The sequence below is a fragment of the Cyanistes caeruleus genome, chromosome Z (genome assembly GCF_971803275.1).
Source record: "Cyanistes caeruleus chromosome Z, bCyaCae1.hap1.1, whole genome shotgun sequence".
Classification (NCBI taxonomy): Eukaryota; Metazoa; Chordata; class Aves; order Passeriformes; family Paridae; genus Cyanistes; species Cyanistes caeruleus.
Window position 1 is genome coordinate 19,043,841 of NC_141732.1, and position 15,961 is coordinate 19,059,801.

The window sequence follows — 15,961 nt, forward strand, 5'->3', positions numbered from 1 at the left end:
TTGTCTCTTACAGGATAAAATACCAAAACCATAACATGGACTTTAAATTTCCTCTTCAGTCATGCAGGAAGTCTCCACCCACTACTGCATAAAAAATCAACTCTTTCACAGAAAAGTTATTACTGAAACTAGTAAAAAGAAGACTTAAAGGTTTGAAAATGTCCTTTTTCAAAGGTCAGTGTCATTAGGCATGAATTATTTACCTTTTAAACTACAAGTAAATATATATAAATTTTGTTTTTCTTATACTTAAAATGTACATACTACTTTCAAATCCTGATGTGGCAAAAAAATAGGAAGAGAGGAACTTAATCTTCAATTTGCAAAACTAATTCCATGCATACAATGCACATGCAATGACATCATACAATGTGAGTAATCTGTTGCCTGTTGATACTGGTTGGCAGCCCATCACACGTCATTGGCCTGAACAGCAGCCAGAACCCAAAGTACAGCAATATAATCTCACAAGACTAAGCTGACATACAAACCACAGGAAACATGTGAATAACACAAAAGATATGGGAGGTATAAGGCTGGACTTTAAAAAGTACTCAAGTACCTAAAAACTACGGATGCACATGTGATCATATGCATTTTTAAGGATTATATTTTTTAAAAATATAGGCAAACACACATAAACAGATATTTGTCCTTATTACACAGAAGTTCTCTACCATTTGAAGAACCATTGGGAAAAAAGATACTGTCACAAAATACAACATTATTAAAAAAATATGTAAAGATTCTGTGATAAAAATATGTTGAATTATATTGAGTAATTTTTTTCATTTATTCATGATTGGATAGTTCAATTTACTTAGTGAAAAACTCATGAATCACCTCAACAAATATACCATTTTTCTACAAAATGACAGTGTAAAAAGTTCTTTCTTGTTCAGTAGTTTGAAGTAAATTCATATAGAATTGACTACTATGACATTTAAGTAATACTTTCATATTTCAGAGAACTTTTTCCCCAAAAGAATTTCCAGGCAAGTTTTCAGGAAACCTCTCTGTACCAAAAATATAGAAGAGCCTGATTACAATAAGTTATTACAGGAACAGAGCATACAAATAAGTATGTAGAATAAAACTTCATTTTTTTCCTACCCATTTCCAGAATAGGATCTTGTGCAAGTTATTTGAGATTTCACAACAATACTTTTCATAATAAAACTTGAGATGACAGCACATAACTCTTCGCTCACACAGAACATGTACCTGCTTAGTGCCTTTAACTCTCTAAAATGACAAACTCTTTAAATCTTCATAGTGGTGCTGTGCAATAGGACAAAAGACAGTGGTCAGAAACTGGTGCACCAGAAATTCCACCTGAATATGAGGAAGAACTTCCTCGCTGTGTGGGTGACTAAGCACTGGAACAGAGTGCCCAGGCAGGTTATGGATTCCCCCTCACTAGAGGCATCTAAGAGCTGTCTGGACTTGACCTTGTGCCCTGTGCTCTGGGATGACCCTGCTTGAGCAGGGAGGTTGGACCAGATAATCCACTGCAGTCCCTTCCAATGTCACCCATTCTGTAATTCTTTGTGATTCTGTTAGGAGAAATACATCTATTTATTCAGTAAAACATGACACTGGATAGTAAAGACAAAGGTAGGGTAAACTTCCACTTGAAGGCATCTGCTTCAGTATTTCTCAAAAAGACCCTCCTCTCGGGCAAAATGTAAGACTTGCAACAAGAAAAACTTCCTATTTCTTATTTCCTAAAATGACAGAAAAAGTAATTTCTCCTTTCTCTTTCTACACCACTGGCAAATTCTGACAAATCTTTTGACGTGACCTTGTAGCTCTTTCACTTGAAAAGTCATATTAAAACACAATTCTACTGGAACACATTAAATTTTCTTAATGAATCAACAACTTGATTTCTAATCCTGACATTGCCAATTATGTCCACATTTTTTGCTTGCATCACCAATCCTCGATGCACTTTCATTGTGAGGCTTTCAAAACAATCCATTTTGGAGAGTTGAAAGAGGCCTTTGATTCTGCCCAGTTTGCAATGTAATTACTAAATATACTTAAATATACAAAATACATTTTATTAAAATAAACATCAAAATGCATAGATTTGGTCTATTCCCTCTGCCATGTTCAATAACATTGAAATTTGAATCAAAGCTGTGAGTAACAGAAAACGAACATTTACTTCTTTTATCCATCAAAACGGTTTATTAAATATACAACCATTACCTGATTTGTGGTGTCCTTTTATAACTGGGACACACCTGACAATATCTGGATGACAGAATATCCAAAGATCGCTCTAGCACATCTGTAAGAATCTCCTGGGCTGTCTTAGGAGGTAGAATAGTCCATAGATCATGGTGAAGAGCACAGCAGAAGTAATGCCACATCTGGACAGAGAATGAGCATCTTTCCCCCTATCAAAACCAGCACACATTACATAACAAAACCACTCCTTCCAAAATGTCAATTTAACTCCTATAGGTATAATTAATTCAATCTGAAAGGAAACAGCTAAAGAGTTCCAGGAATATGATGGCTAAAACTAGTCCTTGAAAAGATGCGAGACATCTTTATTTGCAAGGGAACATGCTGCATTTCAGTCACAATATTACAGTTCTGCCACAAAATAAAACCACAGCATTTGAACTCTTATATCCTACGTAAGATATCCTTATATAACCTATTCTCAAAATCCATAGTTATAAGTTTCATTTAAAAACATAGACAGTATTCTGTATGCAGTAGAACAGTTGGATAAAACTAACAGGGCAGTTTCTCTGTCTGCAAAGAAAATAATTATTTAAATTACTTAAGCATATGCATTACCCAGATTCAGAAATTCAGAAATTCATAACCATGATTATAAAACCTTGGTTATATAAAACAGATATGCAAGAAAAGAAAAGAAAAATTGAACTATTAAACCAACAATAAGAGATAACCGGATTTTTCTACTATGATATTTTTTTCTCCTCGAAATTTGAATGCATTGAAACCAAACATTTTCTGGCAAGGAATCAGCATTGGCATTAATATTTCACTGTCCAAATAGATCTGTCCCATTTAGACACAGAAATAAATACAGGGGAGTCAAATTCACAGGAGTTAATTCATATTATTTCTAAAAATTTCCCAGAAAAACTCACATTTAAACATTTCAGCTAATACCTATTCAGCATATAGCACTATCATGAAGCTTTTTGAGAACAGAGACTTCTATCTTCAGTTCTCATATCCCAAAGGAACTGAGAAATATTTTAATAATTTGTTGATATTTTAGAATTATTAGAAATATAAAATAACCCCAGAATTTTTAAAACACTTATAGAGTTTGATAGGCATTCTTTATAAACAAAAATAAAAAAATAATCTGGCTTCTCTTTAAATACATTAGCATAAGCGTTAGCAGATTATTGGAAGTTGTCACTATTTGCTTTTTCTCTGATATAATATTTGAACTGCATTTTATATTAAAAAGTGGCCAAAATTATGAAAAAGAACAAAAGAAACAAGCTTGTTGACAAATTTCACTTTTTAACTTTGCAATTATAAACACAAATTTTTGCACGTTTTCCACTCTGGTTTATTTAAGTAATAGCTCTTTCCCCCTTTTTTAGTATTGTACCTCCACTGCAGAAGCAACAATATCACTGAAGATTTAAATGAGATTCACACCCTTTTTCTGACCTGTGTTTCTATTTGTTGCCATTTTTAGACAACTCCACTGATAAACATCTGCTATTTTTGCAGGCTTCATGTAATAAAAACAGACGTGACCTTTTTTTTTAGCTTATATATGAGGAAACAAGCAGCTGTGTTTTATTACATAAGCCACTCAGTATTATCTCTGAACAGACAATTCTTTATTCTTTGACTGTTAGAAAACATAAGTTCCCACAGCCACAGCAGATGTCTGCTACACTAAGAGCTTCATTCAAAAACATAATCTGGAGAGCTGGCCCAGTGGCACACTCTTCCTGCTGAGTTTATATGTTGGAAGAAGCCACCTCTCACTGCTGGAAGTTTCGGCAGGGAACTGTCTCTGTAACAAGCAGTAGATCTTAATCCAATCTCTTCCATTTAGGATGTCTACAAGAGGTTAATTGAAGTAGCATCTGCTCAGCAGCATGCCTCCTGAAGGAACTCAGAGCAGATCACGGTCCACCCTTGGGCCATCTTCCATGGCCCAGTAAAAAGAGAAGTGATGATGTAAAATTACATACTTTTCATCTCAAATCCTGCAAACATACAGAGCTGAGACACCAGTTTTCGTCATTCTTTCCTACACACATCAGTTCTGTTCAGTAACAATAAAACTGTTTAGCTATTCCATATTCTTTCTCGTCAGACAACTATTTCTCCATGGTGAAGTTACATTGAAGTTACATTGGTGAAGTCACCAATAATGAAGACCCAGCACCATAGGCACTACAGACAATGAAGATCATATCATGATTCAGCAGCTGCCAAAAGCCACTGCATTTCTTACCTCATTATCTATCATTCAAACAAAACTGAAATGCTTATTTACTTGTCTTTGAGGGATGGACATCTTGATAAATTATTCTATGCTCTGCGTGCCTTGTCCACCACAGATTTTGTCACTGACTGAGCAGCTTCTGATATTTCATCTGCAGATTACATGTATCAGATGGAATTTTCTCTCATGCAAAAATTCTAGAAAATGCTTAGCAGAACACACTAATTGTTCCACACAGAAAATTATGCAAGGAAGGATAAGACTTTGTCTCCAAGAGATCTCAGTTATTATTGATTAAAAACCCATGCACAATTTCACTCTGAAATAAAGTGAAAATAATTTCAAACATTGTATGTTAACCTATGTTTGTATTTAACTAGGATGAAGGAAAAAATCCAATACATGAAAATAATTATGTTAATTTTTTTTTCATAGAATCATTAGGATTATAGCTATAGATAAACCTGTGACTTCAAGATGCAAGTGAAATGGCACAGGTTATTTCAGAAATACATTGTTGAATGCTTTAGGTAATTATATTGGCCACCTTTCTTTGTTATACCCTTTACTCACAAGAAGTAAAAAGGGGAAGCAATTGAAAATAAAAATCAAAGAATCAGATAAAAAATTTATCAGAAGAAGATTCATATGTCACACTTTCTTAGAGAAGTGTAAATTCTTAGAGATTAAGATGATGGTGCCCTGTTTACTGAGTTCTGTATAAATGTCTTGACACACAATAAATATTTTATGAAGTAAATGACACAAACACTTCATGGTAACAATTTATCTCCTCTTTAAATATCTATGTTTTCCTACATCCTTTCTGGAGAGACAATTGCCTGCAATAGTAGATATTTCAAAATAGTAAATTCCAATAGTCCTTGTGTAAAAACAATGCTGATCTCATGCTTCTGATTAGTCAGAGAGCTGGCAATCACTAGAACACATTTTGTAAAAGGGACCCATAGTAAACTTAACCTCACACCTCGTAAAAAGCTTTGCAGTCATCCCAGTAGTGGCTCTCAGCATCCTGTAAAATACTTGTAGCACAAACTCTGATGCAGTAGTTCGTAACTTGAAATTGGAGAATGTTGATGAATTCCTGATATTTTTGGAGAGGCACTAGGAACAGGGGTCTGTTCAGAGAGAATGATTAAAGAGACAATGATTGAAAGGCTGTGCACTAGGATGTAACAATCCCTAGCACAGCAAATAGCTTTGATTAGTGGGTATCAGTCATTCATTTCCTCTTGGTATTGAACCTAGCATTCAGTTTTGCAACTTTTTGTTTCAAAAGTTCTTAAAATATGTCTGCTTGTCTATAAATTCTCATTTAAGCAATCATGAAAAATAAATGACTTCATCCTATTTTCTGAGACAAGTACATTTGTCATTCACTTATTTGGAGTTTCTGTGTTGCAGCACTCTTGCATCAGCAATTATTACATCAGCACTGAGTGTGACAAAGAAAACATAAGCTCAGAGTACAGAGATTGCTTTTGATAGGTATTTACTAAAACTCTTTGATAATACGCCTAAGGAGAATTATTGAGCAGTATTTTGGCTCAGACTTCCCACTCACAAAGACACAGCAGGAGACAGTAAAATATCAGAGGGAAAGCAGCTCAACAGTGTATATAACCACTTAGAAGTCATACACTCCTTAGAAATTGTGCTACTTCAGGGTCCCTCCCCAAAAAACCACTGTTTCTACTTTTAAATTGCACTTGGCTAGAAACATGTGTACCAATAGACTCCTAGTACCTAAAGACAAAATCTCCTAAAAACAAGTGCAATTATATTTCCCCCCAGGTTAAACACTGCCTTTGACTTAACACTCCTACTTCATACATTCTCTAATTTTTATTCTGCATGCAATAATTAACTAAATTCTAAAACTACTTCTTTATATGTCTGAATATACATGGTGTTAGCAAAAAGCACAGAAATGTATTTTTATATTGTCCTTTAATATTGCTATGTGCTGAATCACATTTTATGAAAATTGGGCATTGCAAAGGTCAGAAAAGGATATCCAGGCATTGTCACTTTATTTATATAAAAGCAGAGTACATTCAGTTCCCTGGACAATCCTATTTTCTCAAATTTAATAATTAAGAAAAATTGATCTGCATATCAAATGCAGATGTTACACGTAAATAATTTGTTTTACAATGACTCTCGAGACTATCAGGTTGATTCAGGTATTTCCATAAATAGTACATATACTGTATGTGCTAAAAAACTATGATGCAATTTAGAAAACTACCACAATACTGTATCACCAAAATGGAATGAGCTCTCATATTATTTATGTTTGAATTAACCATTTTAAGTAAAAAGGACGTACTTTTTGCTTGTTTCTCTCATTAAATTGCTATACATTGTAAAATGCTGAAACACATATATCGCTGTGGAAAGGGCAGCATACAAGTCTTGCAGGGGAGCCTTCAAGGGAACGTCTTTGCTTTTCTCCTCTAGTCTTGCCAAAACAGCTGTTGCCACTTTGCTGCACGCCTCTACAAAGTTTGCTCTAATTTCCTGAAGAGAATCATCTCTGCAGGCCAGAGCCAATGGAAGCAACGTGTCGAGTTCTTCCATGATGTCAGAACAAAACTGAGAGAAATAAATGTGGCACCACGTTATTTGTATTCTGACAGCACTGCTTAATTTATACACGCTAGGATAAGATTCTTGAATAATGAAATTAGCATAAATATATAAACATTAATATATTGAATCAGCTTCATAAACATTTTAGTATCTTAAACAGAGGACTAACATTTCTTTAAAGTAAATTAAATATTCTTTCATTCCTTCTTGCTTTAAAGCTGCATATTCTATACCAGGGGGAAAATTAACACCATCTTAGGCCAGTAAGGCCTTCATTCGGTTTTGATGTCATTAAACATACATTCAACGCACAAGGTTAATTCCTTGTAAATAATTTTCTAAACTAATTACATTTGGAAAATACACAAACACATTTTTTAACACTGGATTTGGAAACAAACTTGTCCTCTCTTTATAAATTCATACATTAATCTCCCTAAAATTATTTCCCCAAAGCTCATGGGTTATTTCCAGCAAGCATTCATTAACAGCACTCCAAATCTGCTAGAATAGTTGCAAATCTTACTAAAAAAAGTCTCTCAAACATACCTTTCCTTACAAAAGGGAATTTAATCAAAAAATGGCCTTTCAGCCAAATCAAATAACTCTAAATTGGTTTTATTACTGGTTATGCCAATTAGTTGAATGGCATGTCTAATGATATGAATACAGGAAATCCCCTTACAGCCATATTTCAAAGCTTTCAACATTTTCCCATCGAACCACTTGGTAACAGAGCAGATAATAATCAGAATGCTTTAGAACTTTTTGGCTGAAAAAAATAATGCCAGTGAAGTTTAAAAGTTAATTCTTTCAAGTACAAACTACGGGCTATTGTCTAAAGCTCCATTCAGCTTCACATTGTAATGCCCTTCACTTTCTTCTTAATTCCATTTATATAAGATATAGAATATTAATAGTACTGTAAGTACTTCAAAGTGTAGATAGCAAATGCCTTGGCATTCTGTCTCCCTTCAAACTTCAGATCTTTTGATACCTGCCTTAGCAATTCGTTTTGGTTGCTCCTCCTGTTGGACTGCTCTGCAGGACTCCCTCATTTGCTGGTTGTTTACAAGACTCATTGCAAAGCCTGCAGCTGAACACTCTTCTTTCTGCTCATGTTGAAGAATTTTAGACGAAAAATCCTCAATTGCTATTGTTACACAATGAGCCACAGAAGAAGACAGGTCTTTAAATGCATTTCTCCAGCCAAAACTCAGTAAAATAGGCTGAAAAACATATTAAAATTAAATCAATCTAAAGTCATTACTGAGTGTTAGTACTGTCCAAAAATTAAATTCACATCCATAATTAAATTACAGGACACCGTCATATTTTGAAATTAATTTAAATAATTTAAAATATAGTCCACTAGTGTTGAAATCATACTAAAAGCAGTATTTACATTCAACAAACTGAAGACGCTTGACAACATTAAACTTGTCATCAAATTTTTCAAAAAATAAAATTACTGTTTAAACAAGACAGCTTTAAAAAAAAAGTTTCTTCTTTACTTATTTTGTAATCTTTAACATAATATACTTAACAAAGTCAAAGAATTTATATATATTTTCAATATTATAACAAGTAATCTACCAATTCATACCCTGTAATAATTTTCACTGCAAGGTTAGCAACTGGAAGTTACTATTCATGAATCTCAATGGGAAACACTTAAGAGGAGCTGTTTTTAACACAGCCACACTGTATTTCACTTCTCTAGAACTGGATTTAGAAAATATTAAAATGTTTAAATAGAGATTTGTAATTTTTAGCCAATGCTGGCTTTTAGTATGGTTTTACATCAGTTCCTTGCCTTCTTTAAACAGAGACTTCTGAAGTAATCTGAAGTGTAATAGTTGCCAGAAGTAGACACAGTAGGACATCATTACTTTTTGATTTATCTGACTTTGCATTGCTCTTATGACTTACATCAGACTTAAACCTTTCCCTGAAGTGGCCATTTGAGAATTGCACCACTGTAAGAGACATATTTTAATGACATAAGACAATGTTCAGTAAATATCTCCACCATGAGGGCACAGTAGGAGAATAGAAAAGACAGACTCCTAACTATTCCTGCAGCTATAATACTAAACTGGAAGAGAATGAAAGGGTACAAAGTGAAGCCCTCCCAGTTGTCTTCAATTTAAAAGTTGTATCTTCCTTCCTTTCCCTTTCCCCACTAGCAAAATTCAGCTCTTGTAAGCACAGAGACAGCCCCCATAGACATTGCACTCCCTCGTTTTTTTTTTTGATGGGGATCAAGTACAACCAATCTACATAAAATAGATTCTTCTTTGTAATACATATTAGGATTAGTCTTACACACCAATCCAAATCACAATTTGAAAAAAAAAATCAGCATTAAAGCCAAGCCATTAAAAAATTAATTTCCACTATCATTAAGTATCAGATTCATTGCAGCATTTAGATGCCACAAAACCAACAATAAAAATGTGTTTTGTACTAAATGGGAGACAGATAAAGAAAATCTTCTATATACATTCTACAAATGTAGTGCTTATTACACAGCAGTTTGTTAGTATCAAAGAACATACTCATTGTATGAGTACCTATACCTCTAGGAAGAACCATAATGACCAAATTCTAAGAACTTCATCAATCTTCTTCAATATTCTTTGAGATTACATGTATAATACTAACAAAGCTGTAATATTTTAGTAATTTTTTCCCATTTTGTTATGCGGTATCTTATAATTAATTTTTTTTCTATTATTAATTACTAAATACCAACAACTACTTTGAATGCCATAAGATTTTATTCCATCTAAACAGAAATTTTTCACATAGAAGTAATCACAGTAGCTGAAGTAATGAAACTACAGCAATAGGTGTTTATAATGAACATGGTGACAGTCTACACTGGAGACACACACACAAAAGAAAACCCCATACAAAGTGTAGGATTCTTTTCATACTCACCTCTTCTACCTGAAGTAACTGTTCAGGAAGCACGCTGGCTTCATTTGCTCTAGTTTCTCCTATTAAAAGCTCCCCACTAGCTCTCTTCAGAACTCCTGCACAGTATGATAAAAGGATCAAAGTTAAGATTAATTCTGTAGAAAAGTCAGCAGCCTACATCATTTTCTGATATATCAATATGAAGCACAAAAAACCCCTCAAGAAGATAATATTATAATAAAGTCAAATTCAAATTATACACAGTTTCTTTTATATAACATGATGAAATCCACATCTGGTTGTATTTGTATTTTATACAAATGCATATATAATGTGTAAAATATGGTTTCTTTTGTCATTAATACATTTTTATACTGATCGTGAAGTCATCTCTTCTTAGGGAGAATGGATAACACAAGATCTCCTGTATAGAAATTAATTTCTCCTCTTTGTTCAAAGAATTGTATCAACTGAACACTAATATATTTTGTATTTACTTGGAAATACCAATACAACAAGAATAAAAATAAAGTTAATTAGTACAGTTATTGTAAGCAAAATGTTAGCTTACAAAATTATAAAGAGTAAGAGAAGCTTCTTAAGAAGGGCTGGTAAAAAACTCACTCATAAATCATAGAGTAATAGGATATTGCCCCATTAGTTTTGTCAAGGATAAACCAATATCTAGGGTTATTATGACTTTTATCAATGTTTCAAGAAATATGGGTTCCTGAAATACATTGATGATCCGAAAGTCCAAGGCAGCCTTGGCTGCAGTGACCATAAAATAGTGGAGTTCCAGATCCTGAGAGCACCAAGCAGGGTGAAAAGCAAGCTCACAGCCCCAGGCTTCAAAAGAGCAGACTTTGGCCTCCCCAAATAAATGCTTGGAAGAGTCCCATGGAATAAGGCCCTAGGTAATGGGACACAAGAAATTTGATTAATATTCAAAAATCACCTCCGCCAAGGTCAAGTGTTGAAAAAAAAACAAAGAACAGCAGAAGGCCTAAATGCATGAAGAAGATCCTAGCCAAACTCAAACACAAAATGAAGCATACAAAGTGTAAATAAGGCTGGGTAACCTGAGAGGGACACATAAACAACTTCTGACCGTGGAAAACTAAAGGAAACTAAAACTCAACTGCAACTAATTTGGCCAGGGATGTCAAAGACAACAAGAAGGGCTTCTGTAAAGTATACAGGTGATAAACGAAAGACTAGGGAAAACATGAGCCCATTGCTCAACAAGATGGGGGATGTGGTAACACAGATACAGAAAAGGTTAAGAAACTGAACATCTTCTTCAACTCAGTGTTTACTATCAAGACCGCCCTCCAGGAATTCCGGACCCCAGAGACTAGGAGGTAAGGTTGGAGCAAGGAAGATGTACTCTTGGTGGAAGAGGATCAGGTCCAAGAATAACTAGGCAAACCCAACATCTTGAAATCCTTTGGCCTTTGTGGGATGCACCTGCAAGTGTGAGGGGAGCTGGCAGATGTCATTGCAAGGCCACTCTCAATAATCTTTGATCAATTGATTTGACCAAAGGCTAGAAGAAAGCAAATGTCACTCCTATTTTCAAAAAGGGCAATAAGAAGGATTCAAGCAATCAGTCTTGTCAACCTTGCTTCAACCCCAGGGAAGGCTGCATTTACAGAGGCATTTCCAGGCACATTACAAAGAATTCATCAGGAGCATTCAGCATGAATATGAATTCTATGAAGAAATGATTGGCCTGGTAGATTAGGGGACAGCAGTGGATATTGTCTACAGGGGCTTCAATAAAGCCCATGGCATTGTCTCCCATAAGATCTTGTTATAGGGCACATGTAGACAAGCTCTTGATATATGGATTGGACAAACAGAAAGCTAAGTTGAAAAGTGGCTGAATAGCCAAGCCCCAAATGTAGTAATCTGTGGCACAAAGTCTAGTTTGAGGCCAGTAATTAGCAATCTATCTCAGGGGTCAATACTAGGACCAATTCTGTTTAACATCTTCATTAAGGATCTGGATGATGGGGTACAGTGTACCCTCAGCAAGTCTGAAGCTGACATCAAACTGGATGGCAGACGGTCATGGTGGCAATCCACGAGAACCTCAACAGGCTGGAGAAATGGGCACGCTAGAATTTCGTAAAGTCCAAGAAGCAAAATCGTGCACCAGGGGAGGAACAAACGCAGGCATCAACCCATGCTGGACCTTTCCCAGCTGGAGAGAAGCTTTGGAAGGACACGAAGAAGTTGAACATCCACCAGTGAAGAAGGCTGATGGTATCTGCATCAGGCAAAGTGTTGTAAGCAGGTAAAAAGAAACGGTACTTCCTGTCTGCTCAACACCGATGAGCCACGCCTGGACTGATGTGTACAGTTCTGAATTACTCAGTACAAGACAGACATGAACACACCAGAGTGTCTGACAAAGGGCCATGGAAGGTGACAAAGGGAATGGAGAACAGGCTGAGAGCACTGGGACTGTTAGCCAACAGAAGAGAAAGCTAAGAGTAGGATATATCACTAATGTATATAAATATCTGAAAGGAGGGTCCAAAGAGGCCAGAATCAGTCTTCCACAATAACAAAGACAATGGTTACAGGCACAAGTAGATACAAAGCAAGGAGTTTTCCTCTGAACATCAGGAAATGCTTTTTGTAAAGGTGACCAAGCACTGTAGGTGTCCAGAGAGGTTATGGAAGCTCCATCTCTAGAGATACTCAAAAGCTATCTGGACATAATTGTGGGCAACCGGCTATACAGGCCTTTCTTGAGCAGGGATTGTTGCATAATATGAACCCCAAAGGTCTCTTCCAACCTCAACCATTTTGTGATTCTGTAAGTCACAAAGAGATACAAGAATAACACCAAATGATATGGTATTTTAAAAAGCTGTCTTGGAGCATAAAGCTGGTAAACAACACTGGTGCAGATATTCCTAACATAACATACTTCCTATAAATTAAAAGAAGTTTTAAGTGACCAGGTGCGGTCAAAGCATTGTTAAAAATTATCATCAAGGCACAACCTTAGAGGTCTTCAGTAATCTGAAGCTACTAGTAGTACATGGCCAAGGTTTAAAGAGCTTTTCTCTTTCCATGATATTTCCAGCATTAGATTAAATTAATCCAAAGTAGGCTTTACCTTTCCCCTAATCAATTTGCATTTTTAAAATAAACACTGTTTTTCATACACTTATACAATATTATATAGCTTTGAAGTTTTGGTGGCCTTTTTTTTGTTTGTTTTGGGGTTTTTTTGTACATTTGGGGTTTTTTTTCCCAAATACCCTTTTTGTTTGCATTTTCAAGAGACACTGGCAGATTTGAGCTGGGAAAAATGAAAGATAAAATGGTAGAACATAAAATCAAAAGCTATTAACAGGTCATCCAACTCCCTGACCATTCAACACATTACAGACAGTACTAGAAACTTACTGGGTATTTTTCAGCATGTCTTAGTGTATTTCATGATGAAGTTTCTAACCGTTTTCTTTAGCAATTAGTCCGGAATTTTAAAAACCCTAACAACTCTAACTGACTGGATATTTTCCCTATTTTCTATTCTGTGCTTTCTACCTTAAATTTACCTTTTTTTCTTGTAATTCTCCTTTTTTATATATGTAACATCACATTCTAAGCACAAGTAAGCTTCTATATATTCACATTCTCATATTATTGTCACTACTTAGATCTGCAATTTATAACTTTTTATATCAAGACTTTAAAGAAAACCTTAAACATTTAACCTAAAATCCTTGTGTGTTCACAGCAGTGCTGCCTTACTTGTTAAGAACTCACAGCTGAGATAAATAGGTATCTAGCTGATAGTAGATTTGTGACTCCAGGATCACAGGCAAAGAGCCAAATGATGCTTACACCCATATCAGTCATTTCACGTTATTCTCTTTCATTATTAAATTAACATGTTCTACTAGATTATCCCACCTCCTTTTTTAATTAACAGTCAGGGCACTCCTGCTTTATACTTGTATGTACCTGTGTTTATGCATGTAGGCTTACACATATTAAAAACTTCACTGGTCTTCTCAAAGAACCCTCAGGTTCAAGTCTCCCATATTTTACCGATTTCCTTTCATTTCTCAAATTTCTGCTTTCCCCATATGTCATCTGGGTATGGCTGGCTCTAATCTTTGATTTAACCTCCAGCTAGCAAGGGTTGCCTTCACACTTTGTATTGAACACTGTACACTTAGCCACAGCCCCGCCTCCACTCTTCAGATGCTACTACAAACTTCCTCTCAAACACTATTTCCACAGGGACAGATTATAAATTATACCCTTCCTGTCCTATGACTTCTTCCCTTGCGTGAGAGACTCAAAGGATTAATTGCTCAAAATGATTTGGGGATGTGTGTGAGGGAAAAGGCAGCGAGTGAGTCTGGTGAGGCAGTGCATACACTCCATCCCCCAGAGCCTGTATCCCAGCCCCACAGTGGCCACCAATCCCTGGCACACTGAAGGCAATGCTCCACACCCTGCCCCTGAAACCTCAGTCCAGCCCTAGAGTGGCTAGATGACTGGAACTCCGGTGTAGGAATGAAATAAAGTGGCCCATGAAAGCCAAAGGGTATTTAACCTGAGACACAGGGTGAGCACATTTTGACCCTACCTCCTCTTGGAATCTCTATGAGTTGAACACCGCAGGAAACAGGAGTGGTAGTCATGTTTGTTCTTTTCTATATCTTTTCCATCTTCCTCTCTTTCTCTTTCTTCTTCTAATTCCCTCTTCTAGGGATTTTTGAGTAAGAATTAAATGGGTTTAGAGTTTCCTAAGTCAAACGAGCTAAGTTAATGCTTTGAAAAGTGTTTTATGTTGATTGGATGCTGTCATAAACCTTTTGCCAAAGTTCTTTGATATTGTGAAGTAAAGTTTTTTCTGTTGTTTTGACCTCTTAAGAACATCTTGTTGGTGTTTGTTCTGTGTGTCTAACTCAGAATATATGAAAAACTGCAAGCCCTTTAAAGTGCCTCCTCAAGCAAGGATTTTAGGGCCTTACAACTTTGCCCTAATCAGCAAACTCTCCTGGGAAAGAGAAGTATAGCTTTATTCAAGATACAGCTGCTATTCAGCCCAAATTAGTTTGCTACTGCAGACAGGAAGGCTGGCATGGGTCAGAGGAAGCATAGCTATCTAGACAGCCATTTTTCTAGACAAACTCTCTGACTCCTCTCTTGAAATAGCACATATCGAGCTGCATTTGCACAGATAGAAAGAAATGCATGTGATCCTTCTCACATGTTTGTTTACGGAAGAGAATTTGCAGAAAGAGAGCAGAAAAAGGTGAATGATGTGAAAGAAGACGGGTGCTGAAGGAAAACATGCCAATTTCTCATATTTACTCCTTATCCAGAGTATATTCTACACCTCCACCATTCTTGATTATCAGGGAAGATTGGATTAACCACAAATCCTTGTTTTATCTTTCTTGAAACTGATGTTCTACAAACAACTAGTCTTCATGGACTGCTCATAATTTGTGCACTTCCTTTAGCTTACCAGCCAGGCAGCTTTAATAATTTTGATTGTAAATAATGAGAACAAGATTATATCCAGCACTATACTTAAAATTAAATCTTTTCAGCTAGCTTTCCTTATTTTGTATTAAAATTTGTCTGGCATTATTCTTCTCTTCAAAAAAATTGTTTGCCTACATCCCCTTTATCTACAATTTATTTAATTCTTTCTCCAAATCAGTATTTTCCTGCTTTCATAATGATGATTACAAAAATCTGAGAATGACAGTGACCTCTTGCATTCTAAACATAATTATTTTTATTTAAGAAGTTCTATTAATTCTTTTTTCTATAGAATTCCACAGCTTTCCTATTTTTATAGCATATAAAATAGGACATGAGAGCAGTCATTGTGGCATCATCTTGCATGCAGCATAGAATAGCAAAGTATCAAGGAGCATTTTTGTATGACTACTC

At 35.5% G+C, this 15,961-nt stretch overlaps 1 protein-coding gene across 50 annotated transcripts in view; it reads right to left on the bottom strand.

The window, feature by feature from the left end:
* Nucleotides 1–15,961, bottom strand: part of KIAA0825 (KIAA0825 ortholog) — a 239,834-nt gene that overhangs the window by 147,745 nt on the left and 76,128 nt on the right. For 40 of the 50 annotated variants that reach the window (XR_015280922.1, XR_015280925.1, XR_015280921.1 and 37 more), the window contains 5 exons: nt 10,037–10,131; nt 8,092–8,319; nt 6,828–7,093; nt 5,463–5,613; nt 2,218–2,408 (listed from right to left, as the gene is read on the bottom strand). Coding sequence is in view for 42 of the 50 variants with exons in the window: in XM_086868965.1 (XP_086725091.1) it covers nt 2,218–2,408; nt 5,463–5,613; nt 6,828–7,093; nt 8,092–8,319; nt 10,037–10,131 (931 nt within the window). In the remaining 8 variants the exon portion in view is untranslated. The remainder of the gene's footprint in view (nt 1–2,217; nt 2,409–5,462; nt 5,614–6,827; nt 7,094–8,091; nt 8,320–10,036; nt 10,132–15,961) is intronic. The other 10 variants (XM_086868972.1, XM_086868971.1, XM_086868970.1 and 7 more) reach the window with 1 other exon arrangement.